At 45.9% G+C, this 26,707-nt stretch overlaps 1 protein-coding gene across 2 annotated transcripts in view; it reads right to left on the minus strand.

The window, feature by feature from the left end:
* GFOD1 (Gfo/Idh/MocA-like oxidoreductase domain containing 1) overlaps positions 1-24,502 on the minus strand; it is a 128,615-nt gene extending 104,113 nt beyond the window's left edge. Inside the window, exons 1-2 of one of the 2 annotated variants that reach the window (XM_031012207.3) lie at positions 24,092-24,502; positions 1,199-8,153 (exon numbers count right to left, since the gene is read on the minus strand). In XM_031012207.3, coding sequence (XP_030868067.1) covers positions 7,960-8,153; positions 24,092-24,344 — 447 coding nt within the window. In that variant the 5' untranslated portion in view covers positions 24,345-24,502 and the 3' untranslated portion in view covers positions 1,199-7,959. Of the gene's footprint in view, positions 1-1,198; positions 8,154-24,091 lie in introns of those variants that run through there. The other variant, XM_031012206.3, reaches the window with a different exon arrangement.
* Between the last annotated feature and the right edge of the window lie 2,205 nt (positions 24,503-26,707).

A 26,707-nucleotide genomic window follows, 5' to 3' on the forward strand; every position in this document is an offset into this window, starting at 1 on the left:
ACCTGGGAGAAGGAAGTGCTTTCTGAGAAGTCAAATAAGCCAAGTGATACAGTCTGCCAAACCCACCTCCTCTGTCAAGGTTGACTATCATTACTTTTCTTCTTGCTGACAGTGAGGAAGAAATCACCCCTCCCCCATCATTTCCTGGGCCCCTTAATGTTCCCAGCAGGGTCCTGAGGTCAGTGAAATCATAGGTCCTTTCTAGTTCCAGCTGCTGGAATTTAAACAAATCCTATCCGCCAAACCTCCAACAGAATTACTGGCTTTACAAACAACATACAACAAAAACAAACTAAACCCAACCCGATGGTTAACCTATGCACCAAACTGCCACTGTCATCTCCGTTTGGAACATTCCGCCTCTCGGCTGAGAGAGTTCTTATCCTTGAGAAGAAAGCAACAGAGAGATAAAAGTGAAGCATCTCCTGTTCAGGTTGCAAATGCCATCCCAGAGCTCAGCAAGTCAGCGAAGACGGGCTGCTAAGATTTCACGAGGCAGAGAGCAGCTCTCTTTTCAAACTGTCAAGAAATACAGGTGAGCAATTAAGCAACTGAAAGGGAAGAAGGACCCAGCTTCTTAAAGAGCATTTAAAAATGCAAAGCACATTATCTGTGACACCGCCCAGGGTACTTAATTAACTCCATGCCCAGCTGAAAGCCCAAAGCCTGGCTTTCCAGACCACCGAATGCAGAAGAGTGGGGCTGGCAGCCCCTGGGGAGATGACTGAGTCTGGCCTCCCAGTTTACAGATGCTGCACTTGGAAAAAGGGGTCTCACTGCCAATTAGCGAGTTAGGGGCAGGCACAGGGCAGCAACCCAGATCTGTGCTGTCCATCACAGGAGCCACAAATTAATTAAAATGAAAGACAATTTAAAATCCAGCTCCTCATTCACACTGGCCTCAGTTCATATGCTCAGTAGCCATACGGGGCCAGTGGCTACCATGTTGGACAGCACAAAACAGAATATTTTCATTGTCTTGGAAACGTCTATGGACAGGACTGCTCCAGATCACAAGCTCTTTCCACGTCACCAGGGTGTGGGTCTTTTTTTTAACCCACAGTTATCCGTCCATTAAGCATGGTGAAATAAGTTCAGTGGGTCACAGCCAGCTTTTCCTCTTCTTGTTAATGAAATGAAAGAAAGAAAATACGATAGCATTTCACGTGCCAATGAAACAAGGGTAAGTATCATGTCATAAACCTTATGTTTATTTTTATTTATATTCATACATACATATGTAGGTTATCTGTAAATTTTTTAACACTGATACAGTATATATATGCTATATATGTATACTATATACATTAATTATGATCCAGTACATAAATACAAAGATAAACATATATCTATCCAGCAGGGTCTTGAGGTCAGTGAAATCATGGGTCTTTTCTAGTTCCATCTGCTGGAATTTAAACAAATCCTATCCGCCAAACCTCAAACTTAAATCACTGGCTTTACAAACAACATACAACAAAAAACAAACCATATATACGTATATACCGGATCATAATATAAAATTTGTTCTCCCTGTAAGTCAGGGTCAGAAAAAGTTACTCTGCTGGCCTGCAGATGTTTGGGTGATTTACCCCCACTCATTTTCCCCTTTCCCAAATGACTCAGATCACGAGAGAGTGAGGCAAAGTGTCTGCTGCACAGTGCCACACATGGGTTTTCCTGCAGACCTGATTTTCCATGCACTCTTCCCTGTAAACCCATTTCCTCTGGACACACAGCCAGGCAAGTGGAAGGCTCCAGATGCTCATCTGGGTTCCAGTGCCCCCAGCACAAGTAAGGGCAGAAGGCAGTGGGCAGGGAGACCACAGCTGAGCCAGCATCCATGCTATGGCTTGTGAAGTCCTGGCCTTCTATCCTTACCACAGAACAAAGACTTGTTAGAATGTCAACAGTGTCCAGAAATCATTCTTGATCCCTAGGACCACAAGCTCCTCCCTGTCCAGCTATAGTTCTATAGTTCTTAGAGGTCAGAAGAAACTGAAATACTCTTTCCCTCATTGTGATGGTTAATTTCAATATATCAGCTTGGCTAAGCCATAACAGCCAGATATTGGGTGACACACTTTTCCGGATGCTCCTGTGAAAGTATTTTTTAAATGAGATTAACATTTATATCAGTAGATACTAAGTAAAGCAGACACCCTGTATAATGTGCTGGGCCTCATCCAATCAGTTGCAGGCTTTACAAGAAACAAACCGATTTCTTCTGAAGAGGAGGAATTCCACCAGCAGATTGCTTTGGACTTGAACTGCAACATTAACTCTTCTTTAGGTCTCTAGCCCACTGGCCAGGTCTACCCTGCAGGGCTTCCCTGCACTCTCTCTTCCTCTTTCCGTGTGTGTGTGTGTGTGTGTGTGTGTGTGTGTGTGTGTGTGTGTGTGTGTGTGTGTGTGTGTGTATCCTTTTGGTTCTGTTTCTCTGAAGAAACAGAAGTTTCCTTGACTACTACCTTCCTCGTCATTCCAAGGCTCTCTCAAATGCTACCTCCTCTGTGCAGCCACACCTGATTTCCTCTGCCAGATATAATTGCTTCTTCTTCTGTGCTCATTCTCATAGCATATTTCTTGTGCCACATTTTTGCAAACAATTACTAAGCTTTGTACTATCATTAATTGATCATCTAAAGCAGGGGTGTCCAATCTTTTGGCTTCCCTGGGCCACATTGGAAGAATTGTCTTGGGCCACATATAAAATACAACAATAGCTGATGAGCTAAAAAAATGCAAAAAATTTTCATAATGTTTTAAGAAAGTTTATGAATGTGTGTTGGGCTGCATTCAGAGCTATCCTGGGCCACATGCATCCCACGGGCAGGGGTTGGACAAGCTTGATCTAAAGCTTAGATTCTAAATCTTGTTGCTCAAAGCTTGGTCCGTGAACCAGCAGCATCAGCATGCCCTGGAAGCTTGCTAGACATGCAGAATCTCAGGCTCCACCCCAGACCTACAGAATCAGAATCTGCATTTTAACAGATGCCTAGGTGATTCACACGCACATTAAAATTTAAGCAGCACTGCTGTAAACAAGTGCTTCTTAACATTGAGGAGCTTTAAAAAATATGTATACCTAGTTCCTACCCTCAGAGACGCTGATGTAACCGGTCTGGGGTGCGGCCTGGGCTTCAGGATGTTTGACACCTTCCCAGGTGTTCCTAACTCACAGCCAAGCCTGAGAACCACCATAACAAACCCCTTGTCTTAGAAGGAGAATTGAGCCCAGTGAAGCTGAGGGACCCCTGTTAAGGTCATAAAGTGAGTTAGTATCAGGAATGAGAATCCTACCAAGGTTTCCTGTCTCCCTAAAAATGTTTTAAGGAAAGAGGAAAAAGATCCATGTGCACTATCAGCACATTTATAATGAAACCTGGGTCATCCAACACCCAGCTGACACAGGAAACTGTCATCATACCAAATATCTCCTCTGTAGGGAGGAACCAGCAGGATTCTCTAGAAATAAAAGAAATGACTCAGCCTAGGTTGGATCTTAGGAACACTTCTCATTTAAAATGACTGTCAAACACCAAATTTGACAAATTTACACCAAGAGTAAAGTTACTGCTAGGGCAGGTGGGTGCCACCTCTGATCTCGGAGGACCCAAAAATGTCCCATGTGGATACAAGCAAGTCTCCACTGGCTCCTTCATTCTCTGCTGATCCTGGGATGCTTTGGTTATGTCACTTCTTTGGAAGGTACAAGATGATGGTATAGTGCCTTCTCTTTATTGCCATATGGCATGGAATTTTGATCTGAGTTAGAAGATAATAGACAGAAAAGATGAGAGAAGTAAAGTAATCAGATTTCTTTTCCTTTCAAGACCCTCTCTGGGTTTTACATTTATACTGGCCTGGTGAGGTCCACTAATTCTTCCGTCAGGGTTATGACCAGTAACAACAGGCTTTCCACCCACACAGATTACTAATGTCACATCCTCCACCTTTGAAGAAGGGTGACTACATGCCGAGGGAGCCTGTCAGTGGCAGGCACCCACATAAAAAGTGGCTGTACCCGCCAATGACTCAAGTGTGACAGGGTGACATTCTCAATCACCTCCCTCCCTGTGGCCTCCTGTGAACTGTCCATGATACAATTTCTGACCTGCAGTTGCTTGGGATGGATAATATCCCCTTGATCTGCTGCTGACGGCGCAGTACTTCTTCTTTGGCAAAACTACATCTTTCCTTGGTGCAGTGGACCATAACCTGCTTCACGAGGCATCTGCAGAAGGAGCTAACCCCAAACGCCCACTGTGCTGATAAATTTGTGCTAGAAAATTATACCCAACCCCACTGCTTTGCTAGCTTGACAGTTGGTATTAGCAGTTTTTCATGCAGATGTGTTCTCAGCAGTGCCATTAAAGAGGGGAAAAAAATAAGGCACGACACATTGGGCAGATGTGCACACACACCCATGGGCACACACATACACATATGCACACATACACACACGTATACATACACACACACTACTGGCAAGCAGCCGTCCCACTAACCAAGAATGAGCCATGCTACTTTGCCCTGGAATACATCTCCTCCCTTACAGATAAAAGTAAGAATGCTTCCTGGTATAAAGGAGAGCTGTGTATATTTGTGTAACTGATTTCAAAAAAAAAAAAAGAGGCAATAGCAGAAGCCAAGTGAACCAACCATATGACAGCAGTCATGATAAAACAGCACATAAAAATATTTACCAAATTAAATAATTTGGCTAAGTCAATACCAAGCTTTTAAAGTGAGTTATCAGAATAAACATAAAAGGTGTGAGCTAAAAGGAACTCTTAAAAATTGACTCTGATGCCTGTGTTATATAGGTAACGAAATGAAAGTCTAGCAGGGTGAAGTCACTTGCCCAAGGTCACACCGCTAATTAGTATGGTGTCAGGACAAGAACCGCCTGTCCAGGCTCTCTGGCCAACACCCTTTTGGCTGCACACCACCACACACACAGCCCATAAAGAGATTCAAGCAGATGGTGATGAATTTTCTCAGGCCCAGGGTTCTAAAACTGCTAACCATTTACACCAACACAGGTTTGACTGAAAAGAAACCTGCCTGCAAAGAAAAGGGGAAATAAAAAATGGAAATGTTGCAATTGTACATTTTCTTTGGAAGGCTGAATTGCACATTTTCTTTGGAAGGCTGAATGAAGCCAACAAGAGCTTCACTTCTCACCCTGGGGCAAATGCAGGAGGCAGAGAAAAATGATAGGACTGTTCCAGCTGTTTCTGCCCTGTTTGGGTTTTGGGCACACAAGGTTAGAAATACAAATAAATTACCCTGCAGCCAAGAGTCTATGGTTTCTCCCCAAATTCAGAGTCATGCCCAGTTACTCTCCTAAACTACGGGAGAGTCCCTAGACCTTTATTCAACCACTTCCACTTCCTAGAAGACTGCCTTTTTCCTTTGGCCAAGGCTAAACTCATTTTTGCCCTATGAAAAACAAGTGCCTGCAGCTGGGAACAGCCAGTCCAGAGCCAAAGGATCACAGAATATAAGAACTGGAGAGTCACCCCAACCAAACCATTTTTTCCCATCTTATTGTCTTTCTTTTGAAAAATATATTTTTTCATTATGATTTTTTTTAAAACAAGAAATTTAGAGAAGAAAAAAATTTATAATCCCATTATTTGATAACAAACATCATTAGGATTTGAGCTCCTTACCAGACTTTAATTTTCTAGGGTGTGTGTGTGTGTGTGTGTGTGTGTGTGTGTGATTTTAAACAAGGCTATCATCATAATATACAAATGCTTCTGTGTCCTTTTTCTTTACCTAAAATATAGGAAATTTATCATAAGAAAATTTCCTATATTGCTAGTCTTCCTACACATAATTCTAATGGCTATTTAGTATTTTATCAATTATATTTATCATATTTACCTAACTGTTCTCCTATTGTGGAACATTTATGTTGTTTCTAGTGTCTCAGTAATCACAAATAAGGCTTCACTGAACACTATTGTGCATGTAGGTGTTTTCATTGTTGTTATTTTAGGTTATTTCCTTCAGAAACTTCCAAGAAGTCAACTGCCTCGTTTTCTTCATTGTTGGAAAAGCACAGTTCCCCAGTGATTAAACAACCTCATAAGGTAATAGGCACACTCTGCAGAGACCTCAGTTTGGTGCTGACTTAGCTGTTAGTGATCAGCTGTGACAACCTGGATAAGCCACTCAGTTCCTCTGAGACTTGGTTTCCCCTGGGTGTTAGGAGAGAGGGAGCTTCCAGCCTGTCCTGGGTGTTCTGATTACCAGCGGCGTTCTCTTTCCACTATTCCCCACAGCCTCCCATCTGAGATATCAAGTCCCCCCTGACCAATCCCCCTTCCAGTTCTCTGCTTTTCACATCAGCTGCTCGGGAAAATGACTTAATCAAAGCCCATTATGGAATCAAATGTGTTTAAGCATATGGGAGCCAGGCAGATCAAGCCTATGGTGTGCAAAAGCCAGCAGCAGGATCAGCTGTTTCCTCCCCTGTGGAGCCCTTGCTACTGCTTTCTGAATCCAGGTCATTCGTGGAATTCAACAGACCTTGCTTCTTCTCTGCAAGTGCTGGCCACAGGGCATTGTGACAATAATAAACACACATGGGCCTGCTCTTGGGGACTTCCCAGAACTCAGTTATGTAGGAGAGGGAGTCAGCCTGTGTCTCCTATTATGGCCCTCCAGAACAGTAAAGAGGCCACTGGTCACATCCCCTAAAGAATCCCTGTTGGTAACAGCACCACACTCAGCCTGGAGCACACCAGAACAGATGGAGGAATACATCACACTCGCCTTTTATATCTTATCCATACAAGAGTGTGCCATTTATTTTAGCCTCCTCAAAAATAAGTTATAATCAACAGAGAAGTGAAGATCATGAAATAACATTTTCTCAATTTTTTAACATCCTGTGGGATACATGCAGTCCCCAGGCTATTGTCTCCTCAGTTATGGAATTAGATGATGCAAGTTCCAGTTCAGTCACCATTTCCCCGTTTCTATACTTTGTCAATAAAAATGATATGGCCTTTGTTCATACAGACCATTGATACTGCAGCACATTATACTGGAAAACACATAAGCTTTGGAGTCAAGCAAACTTAAGTTGAATTCTGATTCCACTTGTTCTTAGCCATGTACACTTGCCAAAATACCATATTTCACAGAATCTAAGACACTACTGCAAAGACCTACAGTTATCTTACTACCAAGAAAAAAAAGCCCTTTTAGACATATCTATATTTCAGATGTTCAAATGTGAAAATAATACATGTCACAGAATCAATGACACATGATATTTAACCTCTCTACAGTGAAATTTCTCACTTGTAAGATGCAGATGCTAAATGTCCACGTTGGAGGTTGGCCATGAGATGTAAATGAGTAACACTCGTACTATGCCTCACTCCAAATCTGGCACATAGTAAGTACTCCATAGAATGCTAGTTTCTCTTCTCTTTCCAAATGTGATGAGTAGGTTCTGGATAGATGATGAGTTCTCTCAGAGCACATGCCATATCTTATATGACTTTGACCTTTTCTAACTCCCCATGACTGAGAATATTGCCTTACACATTGTAGCCACTCAGTAAACGGGTGAGGAATACAGATGTTGAATTCATTTGAAAAACCGATAAATACTGCAGTCGGAAAATCCTGTTGGTGAATGTAGCCAGTGATGTCCCACTGGCTTCCCCAGCACCTGTGCATGATGAACGCATCTATCTGTAATCTTGGCTGGGTCTGGGGACTGGAAAGAAGAGCAATTGCCGGCTCATGAAGCACATCCCTCCTGGAATCCCCCATGCCAGCAGGCTGTGGCTGGAGGCCCGCTGCATTCAGGCAAGAATGTGCAGCTAAATCTCAGTTCCACAGACAAATGCAGCATTGTGGTCCCCGTGGGCCTCCAGGGAAAGCCAGGCTGCCTCTGTGCCCTGGATGTGAACGGCTGTGCATATTAAGTTAGACAGGCTGCATCCCCAAGGGCTTGAAACCTGTCCCCTGGGACTCTCCAAGAGCAGCATCGTGGGGGGTAAACAAATGTCCCACGTGGGGGTGCTGGAGGGAGCAGAAGCTCAGCTGAACAGAACCACGTGGCATTTTTTTTTCCCCAGTATTTTTCTGTCTGCTGATTTTCTTCCTCTGATGTCCTGGTTCTGTTGGAAAGGGAGAAGAGACAGAGAAGAGGAACACATCTCATTTTCTACCACCTACTTGTGATTATTCATATTCATGTGGGAGATAAGAAGAGCCTGCCAGGGACACACTTAAATAACAAGTACTCTAAAATCATTACTTTGCCCTTGACTACAGTCAAGAGATGTTCTGTGGGCAGCACACTGTAGTGTGTGTGCACTCACACTCTCACAAATGCACACTCACCTCTCCCTCCAAGCCCCCACAAGCTGGAACTTAGCAGTCCCAGTTCCCTAAAGATTGCTCACACAGATGGATGTGGCTTTCACAACATTAATGGGACTCGAAAGAAAAAAAAAAAGCAATAATAATTAGCAAAACAGTAAGTACGTATTAGTTGAGGTTTCATGCTTCAGTATTTATGTAGCCTCTCCCCTCGGCTGAAGGAAAGGACAAGGGAGTGGAGAGAGGAGGAATAAAGTCGGAAACCCCATTGCCCATGGAACTGCACAGCATGTTGGCAGTAGGGCAGAAAGCACCTTACTCTCAAGTCAAAATTCCTCCCCCTGGCCCAGGTCCTCAGGAGCTAGCTGCCAGGTGTTCTCGAAAGTTCTTGCAGGACAAAGAGGCCTGGCATATACTTCCTTCCCCTCACCAACTTCCTGGGCCATCTACTAAGACCCTTTGCTTCTTGGTGCTTTGAGGAGGGAAAATGTCTTTCTTACCTCCCCGAGAGGATGGCTGAGAGGGTTAAGGAAGATGCTACCTGTGAGCAAAGGCAGAATTCCTGCCCTGGCATCACCCCACCCAGGTCCGTGCCATCTGCTACCTAAAGTCCTGTAATAAACCTGAGGGAAGGCGGGTGGAGCAGTGAGGGGCACTGTCATTTATCTCGTTGCTCAGTCCCTATGTCTAATAAAGAATTTAGGAAACTTCCCACAGCACATCTTCTTCTCATTAATAATAGAGTCCTTACTAATAAATCCAGAAAGCAGCACCCAGACCTTGTTAAACCTCTACTAATTAGTATTGAGACACCCATAGCCCAATGTGGAGACTATCAACACATCCCCACAAGTTGGGGTTGCTCAAAAATCCATGTTTGGATCTCACATAAGTGACTGATTTGCCCATTGCTATATCCATTAATGCTGTCCAGTAGAACTTTCTGCAATGATGGATATGTTCTATGTTGCATGGTCCAATATGGTAGCTACCAGCTAGCCCTATGTGGCCTTTGAGTGCTTGAAATGTGGCTAGGACAACTGAGGAAACAGTATTAGTCTGTTTTCAAGCTGCTGATAAAGACATACCCAAGACTGGGAAGAAAAAGAGGTTTAATTGGACTTACAGTTCCATGTGGCTGGGGAGGCCTCAGAATCATGGCAGGAGGTGAAAAGCACTTCTTACATGGTGGCGGCAAGAGAAAATGAGGGAGACAGAAAAGTGGAAACCCCTGATAAACCCATCAGATCTCGTGAGACTTATTCACTATCACCAGAATAGCACAGGAAAGACCGGCCCCCATGATTCAGTTAACTCCCCCTGGGTCCCTCCCACAACACATGGGAATTCTGGGAGATACAATTAAAGTTGAGATTTTAGCGGGGACACAGCCAAACCATATCAAAACTGCATTTTTCATTTTATTTAGTTTTATGTAAATTTAAGCAGCCACATGTGGCTAATGGCTACCGTACTGCATAGCACAGACCCAGAGAGCATCTTGTATGTAGCTGGCACTCAATAAAAGTTTGTTCAAGGAAAATCATAAATGGACCATAGTTCACCATAATAAGTTCTGATTAAGCAGGATTCTCATATTTATTGAGTCCTCACTTTAAACAAAGCCCTGTTTAGGTCAACAACCTTCTGAGATGGGTACTTTTATTATCCCCATTATACAGATAAAGAAACTGGGCCTTCAAAGAGTTAAGTGAGGAGCCCACACCCACATAGCACATGGCCAGCCAAGGATTCAACCCCGGGCAGTGCCCACACACCCATTTCTGTAGTGCCTCCAGCTTTCTGAAGTCTGATGGGACAGCCTCTTCAAACTGCCTTTTCCATTGACCAAAAAAAGCCTTCAGGAGCATCACTTTACTTTCACCAGAATGACATCAAATTAGCCAAGGAACTTTTCCTTTTGAAATAGAAAAAATGAAGATAGACAATTTTTGTCACATCTAGGGATCTTTTAAAAGCCTAGCCAGCGTAGTAACTTTGCAAGGCTCTGTTGTCTGACTTCTGGATCCCAAGTCAAGAGTTAACTATTCATTCCACCACTGTGGCCTCTTCCTCAAACCGTCTCCCAAGACAGCAGACTACTCTGAGAGAGCCTCACAATCATCATTTCCACGAGCTGTCACTTCTGAATGCTGAGAGGTGAGAAAGGGAGGAGAAAGGGAGGTGAGAGAGGGATTTGAAATACCAGTGACACAAATCCAGAGTTTGTAGCCCCACCCACCATGAAAGATGGGAGAGGCATGTCCACGTCATATGCAAATACCCTTCTCCAAGGAGATTATTGCATCCTTGCTCATCTAGTAAATTATAGCTGCAGCCAGCCCTGACCCTTGCACCATCAGGTCTCAACTATATAACAAGAGAACATGTGCTCCCACCACCATCAGATGTAAGCACCAAACCAGGGGCTGGGCACCCTTCAAGGCATCCTCTCAACAGCTGACTCTTTACCATAGCATGCCCCTGACTCCATCAGACACAGAGCTGTCTTGACAGCATTACTAGCTGAATCAACTTTTGCAGTTCTTCCCACGCCCTCTAAGGCGGCCATTTGGGCTCCTCTCAACAGGGTCCTTTCCAACACTCCAGCAAGCTGTTTGCCTTGACTGACCCCAGAGCTCTGTCATTTGTGGCTGTCACCATTTGAGATACGAAGGGAGAGAAAGATGCAAGTGACACTTACTGCTGATGAAGAAAAGTATTTGTAGAATTTCAGACATTCTTAAACCATTCTAACTTTGCCCTAGGAGGTCAACTGCAAGCCACACAGTTTATCTCGCAGAACCAGTGGTTCCTTGAGGAGGACTTTACATCATAGAGCCTCCCATGTCTTCCTTTTCAATTATTTAAATCCTACCCCCTCTTCTGGGCCCAGTTGAAGACCAACCCACCTTTTCCAAGAGGTCTTCTGGGACCCTTCCAGCTCTCAGGAATGCCCCTTTCCTCAGCTTTCAGGCAGCACCCACTCTCTGCAGTGCCACCTTCTCAGCAACCCACCAAAGAGGGGAAGTGCACCCGGGACGAGTGGGGCCCCACTCATTTTATCTCTGATGTCAAGCTCATGTTCCCTACTCAACAAAACAAATGTGCAGCAGTAAACTGGAAGCAATAATTCACCAGCTCTTAGAGGAAGCCCCTTCCAGGCCCCTTGTGCTGCAAGTGTCTCATTCAAACACACAAAACGTTTTATGAGGGGGATCCTGTTAACACATTTTTGCGGCCAGGCACGGTGGCTCACGCCTGTAATCCCAGCACTTTGGGAGGCCGAGGCGGGTGGATCACCTGAGGTCAGGAGTTCGAGACCAGCCTGACCAACATGGAGAAATCCTGTCTCTACTAAAAATACAAAATTGGCTGGGTGTGGTGGTGCATGCCTGTAATTCCAGCTACTGGGGAGGCTGAGGCAGGACAATTGCTTGAACCTGGGAGGCAGAGGTTGCAGTGAGCTGAGATCGTGCCACTTCACTCTAGCCTGGGCAACAAGAGCAAAACTCCATCTCGGGAAAAAATAAAATAAAATAAAATAAAAATAAAAATGCCATTTTTTTCCCCTTTGCCTTAGTGCCTTTTGTAGACTGGCACTGGGAAGCTTACCCAGGTGATCGACCCTTAATCCAATAATGATTTTTGAGGGATTACTCAACTGCCTCAAGCAAGCTCTTCCTGGCATTGCAATATAACCATTCACTCTGCACTTAGTCATGTATCTCATTGCATTGCTCCATGTTTGCCTATGCGCTCTTCTTTCAAGGACAAAGACCATGTCTTACTTTATAGGGCATTTCTCACCACAGCTAACATAGTGCTACAGGCATTCAAAAGGCATTTACTAACTAAAAATAAATGGAAAAAAAGAAACTCTCTCCAGACACTGGGCAGAATAGGTGGTTAGAAAACCCTACTGGAAGACAATCTTCAAGTTGGAAATGCCCCTGGCAGAGGGTTCAGTGGGTTCTCACAGCCCTGGGCAACGCCAGAGCCCCAGGCATGAGCACCCCTCACCTGGTAGTCTTGCTCTTCTACTCCATGAACCATTTCAGTAAATACTTGGCAAAACTAATTTCTCTTGGGTTGGAGAATTCGTTCCTCTGTACTAGTTCCAAAATCAAAAATAAGAGGAAGTATATGAAAAACAAAAACAAAAACTCTACCCCTTCCCCCAAGTGAAGTCTGCTACCTCAACAAAATAAGAAAATCACAAAACCAATGCTTACAAATCAATAAATGACAAACAACCCAATTTAAAAATGAGTATGAGATTTGAATAGTCATTTTATCAAAGAAAAATGTGACTGTCTAATAAACACATGAAAAGCTGTTCAACATCATTAATTATTATTAACAAAATGCAAACCAAAGTCCTAACAAGATACTTCTACATACCAACTATAATGGCTATGATCAAAAAGACTCACAAGGGTGGGCACGGTGGCTCACGCTTGTAATCCCAGCACTTTGGGAGGCTGAGGTGGGCGGATCACTTGAGATCAGGAGTTTGAGACCAGCCTGACCAACATGGTGAAAACCCATCTCTACTAAAAATACAAAAATTAGGCTGGGTGCGGTGGCTCACGCCTGTAATCCCAGCACTTTGGGAGGCCAAGGCAGGCAGATCACGAGGTCAGGAGTTCGAGACCAGCCTGACCAACATGGTGAAACCCCGTCTCTACTAAAAATACAAAAAAAAAAAAAAAAAAAAAAAATCAGCCGGGTGTGGTGGCAGATGCCTGTAATCTCAGCTACTCAGGAGGCTGAGGCAGGAGAATTGCTTGAACCCTGGAGGCGGCAGCTGGAGTAAGCCGAGATCACGCCATCGCGCTCCAGCCTGGGTGACAGTGCAAGACTCCATCTCAAAATAATAATAATAATAATACAAAAATTAGCCAGGCACGGTGGCGCACACCTGTAATCCCAGCTACTTGGGAGGCTGAGGCAGGAGAATCACTTGAACCCAGAAGACGGAGGTTGCAGGGAGTTGAGATCATGCCACTGCACTCCAGCCTGGGCAATGGAGTGAGACTATCTCAAAAAAAAGACTGACAATACCAAGTGTTGGTGATGATATCAGAAAATTAGAACTCTTCTACGTTGCTAGTGGGAATGTAATACGATGCCACTGCTCTGGAAAACAGTTTGGTAGTTTCTTAAAAGGTTAAATATATACACACTATACAACTGAGCAATTTCAGTCCTAGGTATTTAACCAAGAGAAATGAAAACATGGCTCCACAAAAGACTTATATGCAAATGTTCACAGCAGCATTATTCACAATCACTTAACACTGGAAACAATACAAACATCCATCAGATGGTGAATGGATAAACAAAATGCGGTATATCCACACAATGGAGTATCACCCAGCAATAAAGATAAATGAACTTCTGATCCGTGCAACAACATAGCTGAACATCAAAAACGTTATGCTAAGTGAAAGAACTCAAGCACAAATGATTACGTACTTCATGATTCCATTTATATGAAAGTTCTAGGAAGGCAAACTATAGACAGAAAGTAGATTAGTAGTTACCTGGAGCCAGAAGTGGGAGTGAGGATTGACTGAAAATTGGCATGAGGAAATGTTTTAGTGTGTCGAAAATGTTCTAAATATATAAATTTACTAAAAATAATGGAATCACTTACAATGGGTGAATATTGTGAAATAAAAAGAATGAAGAATGTTATGGTATATATAGTTCAATAAAGCTATTTTTTTAAAAAGTAGTGTTAAAACTGCAAACCAACTTAACTGGAGCTTTACAATTGTGGAGTAATTTATAGTTTCAGTTTAAGGACATTAATCAAAGAAGCATCTTAATACTCTAAGGGCTATTAAAATTAGAGACTGGAAAATTTTTTAAAATCATAACATTTTAATGTAAAGTTATTTTTCCTGCACTTTTTAATTCTCCACAGTAGGATATCAACAATTTTCTAGGAAAGTCTAAACCCCAAGGCATCGCAGACTTGCCCAAACCCTAGAAGTCAAAGATCTGTAGACGGGTATAGAATTGGTCGGGGTGAAGTGTCACTGTGGCTCTCAGTGGTGAGTGTGACAGCCTCTTTCCCAACATTCTCCTTAGCTCAAGTCTGAACCCAAAAGAACGCTGGCTTTCCAGGTCTCCTGCTTTGAGGACAAGTGCTCAGAGGCCTGCTGCTCTCCTAGGGGGCCCACACCCACCAGCGGAACTAACCAGAGCAGTTTCTCCACCAACGCGTCTTCCAGGTATCTCCTTGCTCAGCTTGCCTAGCCAGGTGGCCTTGATCCAGGCAAAATCTGTATTAGTCAGGGTTCTCCAGAGAAACAGAACCAATAGGGTGTGTGTGTGTGCGTGTGTGTGTGTATAGATGAGAGATTTGTTTTAAGGAATTGGCTCGCACAATTGTGGGGTTGGCAAGTCTAAAATGTGCAGGGCAGGCAGGCAGGCAGACAGGCAGGCTGGAGACCCATAGAAGAGTTGATGTTGCAGTTTCCAGTACAAAGGCAGTCTGGAGGCAGAAATCCTTCTCCCTCAATCTTTTCCTGACTCCTGGCTCCTCCAAGCTCCTAAGACAATACTTGAGCAGAAAGGGACTATGTCTCGTGGCACTCCTGTGACCTGCTGCACACACTACCCAGGAGGCTCTTGGTAAAGGTCTACAAACCTACCAAGACCACAGAACTCCATGCAGTTGGTCATGTTTATCTACTTTCCCATCACACTCTTCAAAATATATATGTCTTAAATTTAATAATAATTTAATAATAATAACTAGGTTGGTATTAATAGATGATCACATCTATTATTTCTTTCACTGTTTTGCTATGGTTATTATCAAAACAGTTAAATGCCAAATGTGTATTTCACAAAGTGGATAAAGAACCTAAACAATCAGGCCAGGCATGGTGGCTCATGCCTGTAACCCCAACACTTTGGAAGACTGAGGCGGGTGGATCACCTGAGGCCAGGAATTCGAGACCAGCCTGGCCAACATGGCGACCCCATCTCTATCAAAAATACAAAAATTAGCCAGGCGTGGTGGCAAATGCCTGTAATCCCAGCTACTTGGGAGACTGAGGCACAACAATTGCTGGAACCTGGGAGGTGGAGGCTGTAGTGAGCTGAGATCATGCTACTGCACTCCAGACTGGGCAACAGAGTGAGAATCTATCTCAAAAAAAAACAAAACAAAGAAACAAAAAAACCCTACACAATCAAGAAATGTCTACATTTGGTTTGTTGTTTGTTGTTTTTGTTTTGAGACAGAGTTTTTTTCATTTTGTTGCCCAGGCTGGAGTGCAATGGTGCAATCTCGGCTTACTGCAACCTCCACCTCCTGGGTTCAAGCGATTCTCCTGTCTCAGCCTCCCGAGTAGCTGGGATTACAGGTGCACAACACCACTCCCAGCTAATTTTTATATTTTTAGTAGAGACAGGATTTCAGCATGTTGGCCAGGCTGGTCTCGAACTCCTGACCTCAGGTGATCCACCACCTCAGACTCCCAAAGTGCTGGGATTACAGGCGTGGCCATCACACCCAGCCGAAATGTCTATATTTGTAATAACTTCCACCATCTAGATTCTTAGAATCAGCACTTTTCTTGGAGAGTGCAGCCCAGATCATAATGACTGCTCTTAACAATCCCTCCACCCCTCCAGCAGGGTGGTCTCCGCAGCATTTGGTGATGTATCCCCCACACCGTGGGTAACCACAGGAAAGACTGAGCAGGGAGAAAGCATCTGGTACAAACAGAGACAGCTGGGTGCGGGGGCAGGGCTGCACCTTTCAGGTGGCTGAACCTGTCATGTTCATATTTGGGAGCTGCGTGTGGACAATCTTTCACCCATCACATGAACCTGTGAAGCAGAGGATGCTGGTGTAGAGAGGGGTGAATGAGGAAGCAGACACACAGAGAGAAGCAGAATAAAATTCAGAGGGTTTCTGGTTTCCAGGTATCTACTAAAGCCCTGCTGCAGCCCTGTTCCTGAGTCATGTGGGAAGCCCCCCTAAGCACCCCCACTGCAAGGGATAGTAAATCTTCACAGCAGCCTGGTGAGCTCTTGGTAACCCCATCAGTACCTTTGAGTGATCACGTAGCTGTGAAGCACGTACTGGATTCACAGCAAATATGACACCTGAAGCTTGGCTTAGGTACCGTCCCTTTACCAAAAAACAAAAGAAAAAATTTAAATATATTCTCTGAGTCTTGCAGGAGGGAATCATCTCTTCAAAAAACAGTTTTAAAAAATCTTCAAAAGCACCATTTGGAAGAGTCTAAAGAACTACTCACTTAAAACTTTTTAAAAATTTTAAAAAGAACTAACTGCATTAGGGCAAAGTAAAAACTACTGTTTATTGAGCTTGACGCAGAGAGCTGAGGGCAGCCACCGGGTAGGTCTTTATATTTTCCCTCTCATTTTAGTTATCACATCAACCCTATATGATAGTGTTAGCTGTGTGTTATTGGTAAGAAAACTGAGGCTCAGGAAGGATGATTATGACTCCCAAAGTTACACAGTAGTAACCTGTCAACCTTTCCTTTCATTGATGAGTGTTATGAAGCACAACATCTTATATAATGATGCTCTTTCCTGGGCTATGATTGCCCTGAGTCAAATATATAACTAAGTGCCTGTATATTTCATTCTTGTTGAAACCCTTAAAACATGCTATTGACTTCCACTTTTTGTTGTTGCTCTTCTTCCCCAGTTTAAGGTATCAAAATGTCCAACTTCTTCATTTAGCTTCTTCTCCCTCCAATGGAAACTTCTGCAGAATTGCATGTTATCAAAGCCAGGTATCATCAACAAAATAATCGTTCAACTGCACCTAATTTCAGTTAGATGAAATGAGATTGGTGATGCTTGACTTTTCCTAACAATAATGCCCAAGGGCTTCCTCGGCTGTACGACCAATTGATAGACCAAAAATCATTTCACTCAGTGCTCAGGGGCAGGAACCCAAAGAGAAAAATGAAATCACCTTTCTCACATAGATCCAGAAGAGACCTCAAGCAAGAACTGGAAATGCAGGTTTGCTAGGATGTCAGAATGGCTGCTGTCAAGTCCAAGTGCATCATGAGCATTATCTGCAGCCTTATTTCCGCTGGCGTGGCAATGCTGGCCAGCAAAATCCTCTCTCAACCCCATTTCCTCCTTGCTCCCTCACCTCTGTTCCTGGCAGCCCTCTTCAACATGAAGCAACTGCTGACACCATGAAGAAGGACAGAAAAGGGCCAATTGCTCCAGGTCCTCAGCTGATGACGCCAAACAAGTTGGGACAAGATCAATGTGCAGCAAGATCAAAGCTCATGGAAACCCTGTGGCCTTACTCACCACCCCAAAAGAGCCTTGCACTCCCACGGAGAAACTTCACCAAGAGAGTCTGCACTGCTGTCTCAAAAACAGAGATCATGAAAACAGATGTCATCACATTCCACACAAGGCAACAGGTATTTTAGCACGGTTCCCCTGCCGGGTTAATTACTCACAGGAGGGTATGTCTTCTGTTCCCAAAGGCAGAGAGCTATCTCATCTCTAGTGTCTGACTGTTCCAGCATCCACACTGCCTGAGGGCTGGATAGAAATTCTGAATCTCAGGTCCCACCCAGGAATCTGGTTTTTATTTTATTTTGAGGCAGGGTCTCACTCTGTCACCCAGACTGGAGTGTAGTGGTATGATCTCGGCCTTGACCTCCAGGCCTCAGGTGATCCTCCCACCTCAGTCTCCCAAGTAGCTAGGACTACAGGCATGCACCATCATGCCTGGCTAGAGACAGGATCTCACTATGTTGCCCAGGCTGATCTCGAAGTCCTGGGCTCAAGCAATCCTCCTGCCTCCATCTCCCGAAGTGCTGGGATTATAGGCGTAAGCCACTGTGCCTGACCTGGAATCTGTTTTTTGATAAGATCCCCAGGTGATACAACCACACATGAAAGTTTGAGAGGCATTCAGCTACAGCATGCAGGAGGATAAGAATACTATGTGTTAATTGACACATTCTGTTTAGAACCTTTTGCCTTCCCCCAGGCATACATGTATTCAATGAAAATGCATTCATTTGTCATTCAATAAATATTTATAGTGTGTCTACTAGGTGACTAAGTGTCTGGCACTGTCTAAAGGAGATAAGGGTACCCTGGTGAACCAAGCAGACAAGGGTCCTACCTTCAGATAACTCACATTCTAGCTGGGGAAACAAATAGCAAGCAAGAAAACAACCAAGCAAATGAAAGCGATCATCACACACCATGAAGAGTGTTATCAGGAAGAGAAAGAGGATGACAGAGGCAGGACTGAGGTTGGAGGAGAACCTTTTAATTGGGAGGGGAGGATCCAGAAAGGCCTCTCGCCCAAAGTAACACGTAAGCTGAGACTTGAAAGTGAGAATGAGCTAGCCATTCCAAAATGTGAGGCAAGAACCTTCTGGGCAAAGGGATGAGCTGGTGCAAAGGCCAAGAGTCAGGAAAGAGATTGGCATGTGAGGAACAGAAAAGAGGCCAGGTGGCCGGAATACAGAGTCCAGGAGTGTGTGAAGCCATCCAAGAAGTGGGAGAGATGGACAAGGCAGGGCCATTTCAGGCCAAGAAAGTCATGCCAAGGAGCTTGGACGTTATTCTAGGTGCTGTGGGAGCCACTGAAAGTGGAGAGTGATACCTTACACACACACACACACACACACACACACACACGTGTGCACATGTGCTCACTTTCCCCATTGTACAGAGTAGACTGCATAAGAAACAAGACTGGACCCAGGCAGGCTGGCTTGGGGACACAAAGGTGACTGAGGCTTCTTTGCCTTGTCTGCGTCCTGACCGTCAAGACGCTTGCTGGGAGAGGCAACAAGGAAATTAACAAAAAATACAGTGTCATTTTAGGTGCCAGTTAATTAGGCAATATCTTTGTTAAATGTAATCAGCATGTACTCTCTGACCAGCAATTTACACATCTATCCCACAAACAAGCTGGCATGTGTGCAAAATGACATATGCTCAAGATTATTCATTACATGGTTGTATAAGCAAAAATTGGAAACAACCTAAATGTTGAGTAACAGGGAACTGCTTAAATAAATTTTGATGTATCCATACAATGAAATACTAGGTAGCCAAAAATAGGAACAATAATACTTTCACATTCAGAGTTTCATATATTTGTGTATATGTAGAATATATGTATATATTATATGTTATATATTGTAATATATATAAAAATGTGCATACATGTATATCTATAAATATGTTAATATATGTATATATACAAATGTGTATATGTATATGCTGTATATGTAAAGATATAAATATACATAAATTTAATAATGCATATTAACTGATTAAATATAATTAATTTATATTAATATTTATATTGCTTAACATCGATTATATTACTATATTAAATTTATGTAATAAATTTAATACATTTAATATATTTTTAAAATAATATTTAACTTTTAACATATATAAATTTTCAAGCTAATATTGTTGCATGACAAAAGCAAGGTCCATAAGAATGAATGGCATGCTACCAACTGTGTAAAAGGTTTTTAAAATTCCCACACAGGCCAGGCGTAGTGGCTCACACCTGTAATCCCAGCACTTTGGGAGGCCAACACAGACGGATCACCTGAGGTCAAGAGTTTGACACCAGCCTGGCCAACATAGGGAAACCCCATCTCTACTAAAAAATACAAAAATCAGCTGGGTGTGCTAGCACACACCTATAATCCCAGCTACTCAGGAGGCTGAAGCAGGAGAATCACTTGAACCCAGGAGGTGGAGGTTGCAGTGAGCCAAGATCGCACCATTGCACTCCAACCTGGGCAACAGAGCGAGGCTCCGTCTCAAAAAATAAAATAAAATTAGATTAAATTAAATTAAATTCCCATACATATACTTGCCAGGATATACCTTGAAAAATATATATTATTTTTAATACGTTCACATTCAGAGTTTCACATATTTGTGTATATGTAAAATATATGCATATATTTTATGTTATATATACATCTATATATTTGTGTATAGGTAAAATATGTGTATATATTATATGTTATATATACATATATATATGGCCTTGAATGGGAGACATAAACAATTGGCAATAATGATTGCCTCCTGTCCAAAGACAGGGACTAGGGGACATTCAGTCTTCACTGTGTACTTTTATAGCATTTGAAATTTGTACCACATGAATATATAGCCAATTCAAAATAACTAAATAAAATTTAAATGTTAAATGAATGCCTAAAAATAGGTGCTAGGCAAGATGGGGGCACACAGTGCTGAGACAACAGAAGGGTATGTAGGGTGGGGGGTTTGAGGGAGAGGAAGCGGTAACACTTGGGCTGAGTATTGAAGGGCGAACATGGAAGGAGACCTCAAGGGACAAGGAAGTTCCTGACAGAGACCTGGACATGTGCGCCAACAGGGCCCATTCAAGGAAACCCCAGCAGGGTGGGCTCGCTGAAGCCCTTGGGTTCGGGAATGGCCACCAGGACGTGAGGCTGGGCTCACTTCTTCAGGATGTGAGGCTGGGCATGTCATGCCAATCAGCTGGGGCTTTTCCTGAAAGGGGAAACAATGACATGACCAGGTCTCTAGCACTGCCAGATACTCCATACCTGGCAGCAGTGTAGATAGTGGCTAGAGGCAGGGTTGGGTGGGGTGGACTGGAACCTAGTTCAGAAACTACGAAAGGACCTGACTTCTATGGGGAACAGACACAGAGAGTTTCAGATGGCATCAAACAGGTTTGGGAACCGATTCCAGGGCTGGGATGGAATAAAGGACAACTCCAACAGTCTGACCTGGGCTGCCATGATCTATGGCAGAGGAACAGGTACAGCTGATGGAAGAGGAAGAAATGACTCTGGGGGAGGTAGAGTGCTGGGTTCAAATCTCTAGCTGTAGTTCTAGGAGCAAAGTGACTCAGGTCTCTGAATCTCAGTTGCTTCATTTGTGAAATGGAGCTAATATCTATCTTAGAGGATTATTTTAGTCATGAAATGAAATGCTTTATACACAGCACTTACCATGCTGCCTGGCATACAGTATGTACTTAATAAGAGGCAGCCTTGGACAGTGTAGAAAGTACACTTGGTAGAAATGCCTCTACAACAGAGGAGTGCCTCATTCACAAAGGTAGGGATTTTGAGGAAATTTTTAAAAATTAAAGGAGGATGTGTGTGATTCAATTGATCTGAAGTTTCATTTCACTGTGGTCCCTAGACCACACTTTGTAGGGTCCCTACAAAGTAGGGTCCCTAGCCCCTTACTTTGACAGGCCTGTGACCAGTTATGAGTGTGGATCGAGGGCTACAGACCTGTCACCCTCACTGGGCAAGCAATTCAAAGTCCAGGCCTTTGCTAAAAGGACAATTTACCAGGATGAGTCAAAGTAGCTAGTTTCAATTCCAGGCAAACACTCGTATCTATACACTCCCAACAGCCAGATCAGCCTGATAACTGTTTGGGGGTTTTCACTTCCTATGTTCTACGTGTTGAACCTTCAACAGTGACTGTAAAGCAAACCAAGACGACCATCCCACTGTGCACTCGCAGGGGCACCCTGCAAAAGAAGGAGTTAAAAAAAGAAAGAAGCTCAAAACCTACCCTAAAAACATGAACAAAACCCTATTCTGTCATCACCATTACTAAACTAGGTCTATTATGCCTCTTATCGCTGGTTTTGAAGAGGTAACAGACATGTCTTGTTAATTAAAGTCACAGGGATATTTGAAAAATAAGAAGAGAAGAAGTATCCAGAAATGTCTAATTTGTGTCACATCTCTTGAAACCAGAGCCCCCAGACACTTTCATGGCCACGGTCCCAGAGACAGCCAGAAAACAAGGTCATCCTTGTTCCCCAAATTGCCACCCTCCTGCTCTAGGTTTGCTCTGTGGGTCTGAACCCAGGACAGGAACCGCCATCTTTATGGTGGAGAAACGATGTTAACAACATGGTCTTTCAGATATGACCAGTCCTAAGCTCTCCAGTATACGCAGAGCTCATCAGGGACCAGTTTTGTACAAATTGCACTAATAGAGTTATACCATAAGATGGTTATAAAATATTTGATATGCAAAGAGCCAATGTAAACAAGGGAGTTATCCACCCAACATACATGTTCCATTAAACAGAAAATAAATATTAGCCAGACTCAATGGCATTCAGTTCAAGGCCAAAGAAACAGGCCACAAAGGGCAGACACTTAATAAAATTAACTGACAATTAAAACTGACAATGTGGGCAGCCTCCTTAGGAATTCTATCAGATGTTGCATCTGAGTCAATAGCCAAATGGCCTGATAAAAATGCCTTTCTATGGAGAAAGAGTTTTACATTCTGTTCATAGCTCTTCGAAGACAGAATTAAAACACACGTATATTTCACCTACCCTGAATCCATACCTATTTTTAACAAATAAAACAGTCTTTCCAAGACTACATAACTTCCCGCTGGTTTCTGGATGTTGTCTCTGTTCCTTCGCAGCTCCTCCCTTCTAATCTGTTCTACTATTCGCTTCATCTGGTTATAAGCTTTGTTCTTGTTATAAGCTTTGTGTTTTTCCTCACCAATAGAAACTTCAGCTTTCAAAGGTGAGCTGCTCATTTTCTTGGAATTGTAAGATCAAGCAAGCTTCCTGGGATTGTTTTAGGTTACGTGCAAGAACTGATGATGAACAAAACATGCCCTTCTCTTCGCCTGAGCATAGGCTGAGAGGCTGCTACTCTGTCCTCAGAGATTGTTCAGACTGCCTGGGAGTTGAGGGGAGCAGGGACCAGATGGTGAGACACCCTGAACTCATCTCCAGCCCGCGGGTCAACACTGTGCCTTCAGAAACTATTCCTGAAGGCGATTAGGGAGGGCCTTTTCTGATGCAAAGCATCCATGCCTCTGGAGCTACTGCGCCCATCCTCCTAAAAATTTTAAATCTATTACTCCAAATTGGGGCAGAAGACATTTCCCGGGAGGCTGCAGTCAAAAGTTAAAACCCCCTGGTTTTACCAAATCAGTCTTTGCTAACCTATGACGCCTCTGAAAACATTCTAATACATCATCACCCCCATCCAACCACTCCCACCGTCCTTGCCTCCAGCGCAGACGAAATAATTCCAGCCGATGGTAAGTAACATCTGCAATCTCACGCTAAACTAACTCACAGCAGAAAGAAACAAACGACCCTAGCAGGGCGCCACAGCTGCTGAAGGGCAGGTCCTCTATCGCACCCAAGAAAACCCGACACACGTGTGCGGCCCTTTATTCAGGCGTTTCTGGGCGCGCACTCGCCTCTCCCAGGCGCGCGCGCGCACAACCCTCCTCCACCCCCCATCCCCCCCCCCCCCCACACACACACACACACACTTGGACACTACACACACAGCTGAGGACTAACTTTCCTCTTCTCGCGGAGCACCCCATCCCCTATTATCGGCATCTGATCTTCCTAGTTCGGATCCCCGGAACACACGCCTCCTCCAGCCTGCAATCTACACACGTGGGGAAGCGCGTCCAAGTGGTGCCAGGAGGCAGGAGGGAAGCGCAAAGGTGGGGAAGGCCGGGGACGAGGAAGGAGGGAGCTCTGAGTCGGATCTGGGATCTCAGATCCCTGGGGCAGCGTAGATGCAGGGTAAGCTTCTGGGATGCGGAGAGGGAAAGGCAGCGGGGAAGGAACCCAGAGAAGGTTAAAGGGCGGGGGTGGGACGGAGGATGCGGGGTAGGGGTCGCTCACCTAGGGTTTTGACAGCGATCTGTCTAGTGAGGGGCGGCGGCAGGTTAATGCACACCAAGTCCACGTCCTGATGCAGCAGCACCTCATCAATGCGGCTAGTGTAGAAGGGGACACTCATCTCCTTGGCCAGCTCCTCCGCTTCTTCCTGCGTGCGGCCCCACAGCGCCTTCACCGCGAAGCCCTCGTCTTTCAGCAGCGGGATGATGACACGGGCCGTGAGGCTGGTGCCGAACACGCCCACCCCGGGAAGCATGGCTGCTCAGAGCCGCCTGGTTCTGCTTCTGCTCGGATCTCCAGTCCAACGCGCGCACACACCCACCTCTAGCCAGTCCTGCACCCGGCTCCTGTAGCCAATCTAGCCGCGGTGCGCCAGCCGCCGTGCACCGGGCAAGGCGCCCGGGTGCCCACAGCGCACCGAGCTGCAGGCGGAGCAAGCTCGGGGCGCCTCAGAACGGTGACTGCGGCAGTGTCCGCCACGCGGGGCTCGCGTCCTTCCCGGAGTCGGCGGCAGGGACCCCCCCAGGGCGCCGGAGGCTTCGAAGCCCCCTGGAGCCCCGGCTCAGGCTGCGCTCCCGCGGCAGCGCCAGTCCGCTGCGTGCGCCCCGCCAAGGCCGCTCCATGGCCGGCTCATCCCCGCGGCCGCGCCGCCGCAGCCCGGGACCGGCTCTCTCCCGCGTCGTTTGCGCAGCCGGCGAATCGCACACACAAACGTCTACACCCTGCCAGAGCACGGAACCGCTCCGCGGGGGAGTCTCCTTTCTCCCTCGCTCTCCGTTGGGAATGAAATAATCCCGCGGCCGCCAGGAGGCCGGCTAAGGATGCGGCCCGGAGCGCGCCGGACTGGGATCCCGAGCTGCAGCGCGGCAGCGGCGGCCACGACCCGGCGCCAGCCTCCTCATTCTGCTGCCATGTTCGCTCGCCTCGCGGCTCGGGCGGCCTCGGCCCCAGGCCGGCTCAGGCTCCGGGATCCCGCGGGGACGAGGGCGGAGTTGGCGAGTTTGGCTGTCAGCGGCCGGTGTTCCTGCACCGCCCTCGCTGCAGCGCCGCGCGCTATTGGCCGCCGCGCGCCGCCCCCGCCCCCGCCGCCGCCAGCTCCGGGTGCGCGCTGCGCCCGGGCCCCGGGAGCCCAGCCCGGCTCCTCCCCGGCCCCGCCTCGCTCGCCTCCTGCCCCTCCGCTTCTTCCCTTTCTTTGCCCTCACCATCTCCTTCTCTTCCCTGCTTCACTCCAAACCCCGCCCCAAGCAAGCAAATACATCTATCTAGGCAGGGCGCGCCCTAATAGGTTAGTCGCCTGTCCCTTGGAAGAGAGCAGTGGGCGCCTTGGCCTGGGGTAGGTGAGGCGACCCGGCGAGGTGCGAACAGCCGGTAATAATAACCTCGGCTCCCGGAGCGTTTCTTGCGTGCTGAGCATCATACTAACGCCTTTCCAGGTATTGTCCCTTTTAGTCCTCGCAGCGACCTAAGGTTATTGGAAACCCATTTTACCAGTGATGTGAATGAGCCGCAATGAAGGCTAAGGGACTTGCGCAAGGTGACATATATAAGCAACAGGCCTGCGATTGGAATCCAGGCCCCAGAGTCTGGGCAAGGAACCGCAGACTTCTACGGTCTCCTTCCAAGCTAGCCTGCTCCAATCGCGCGCCCCCGCTCCGGCCGCGCACGCACTGTTCAGCCGCCTTCTTCCAAGACAGTCCAGTCTTGGCGGGCTCCCGTCTGCCTCCCACCTCCCCCGCCCCTAGGCCCGTGCCCGCCCCCGCGTAGACGCTGTGGTGTGGACGGCCGCAGCGGGGCAGGGGGTCTCCGAGGCCGCTGCGGCACGTGCGTCTCGTGTCTAGGTTTCGAGACGGATATGTCGCCCTGGCCACATGCCACGCCCGCCTCTTGCTTCGGCTCCTGTTGCTGTCGCCACTTACCGCAGCCTTTACTTCTCCCAGCTTGCCCCCACCTCCACCACGCTGCACCCTTCCCAGGCCCTCGAGGGGGCACTGAGGAGGACTGGCCTAGGCTGGCCCCGCACCTCTGGAGCCATGGGGACTCTGCGTCTGTCTGGTTTTCCGCCATTTCCTTGGCACCTGGCGCACTGCCTTGCCCTGTATGTAGTAGGCGCTCAATAAACATTTGCTAAATAAATGAATGCATATTCATCGAATGCCCGCTTCGCACCCATTTGGTGCCGGGAGAGGGGACTAAAAAGTGAAAGGCACGTCTTCTAGCTAAAGGTCTCTGGAGAGGTCATGGGTCAGGTCATGTTCATCTCCTGTCTTCAGCACTGGGCTCAATGTAGCACATGGTCTGCCGCAACACGAGTGGAAAACGTGATACTTGCAAGAGTTTAAAACAACTTGTAACAACTGGCAGTGAGGCGGGGCGCGTGGAGAGAGCAGGATACCAAAAAAGCTGTGTGTGGCAATGCGGGGTGGAGGCTGACCTAGGGCATTAGAAGAAAGGCACAAAGGACACAGTGCTGGGTGGCTGGCAGCAGCCTGGGGAGGACTGAGAGACAAAGAGGGGTGTTGCCCTCAACACTAACAGGCTTCTTTTGAGCAGGGGTTTTGTAAGAACCAAGGCAGGAACGCCTATCTGGGCACAGGGGCAGGCAGTGGTGTCAGACCCAAG

This window comes from Gorilla gorilla, chromosome 5 (genome assembly GCF_029281585.2).
Source record: "Gorilla gorilla gorilla isolate KB3781 chromosome 5, NHGRI_mGorGor1-v2.1_pri, whole genome shotgun sequence".
Taxonomy (NCBI): domain Eukaryota; kingdom Metazoa; phylum Chordata; class Mammalia; order Primates; family Hominidae; genus Gorilla; species Gorilla gorilla.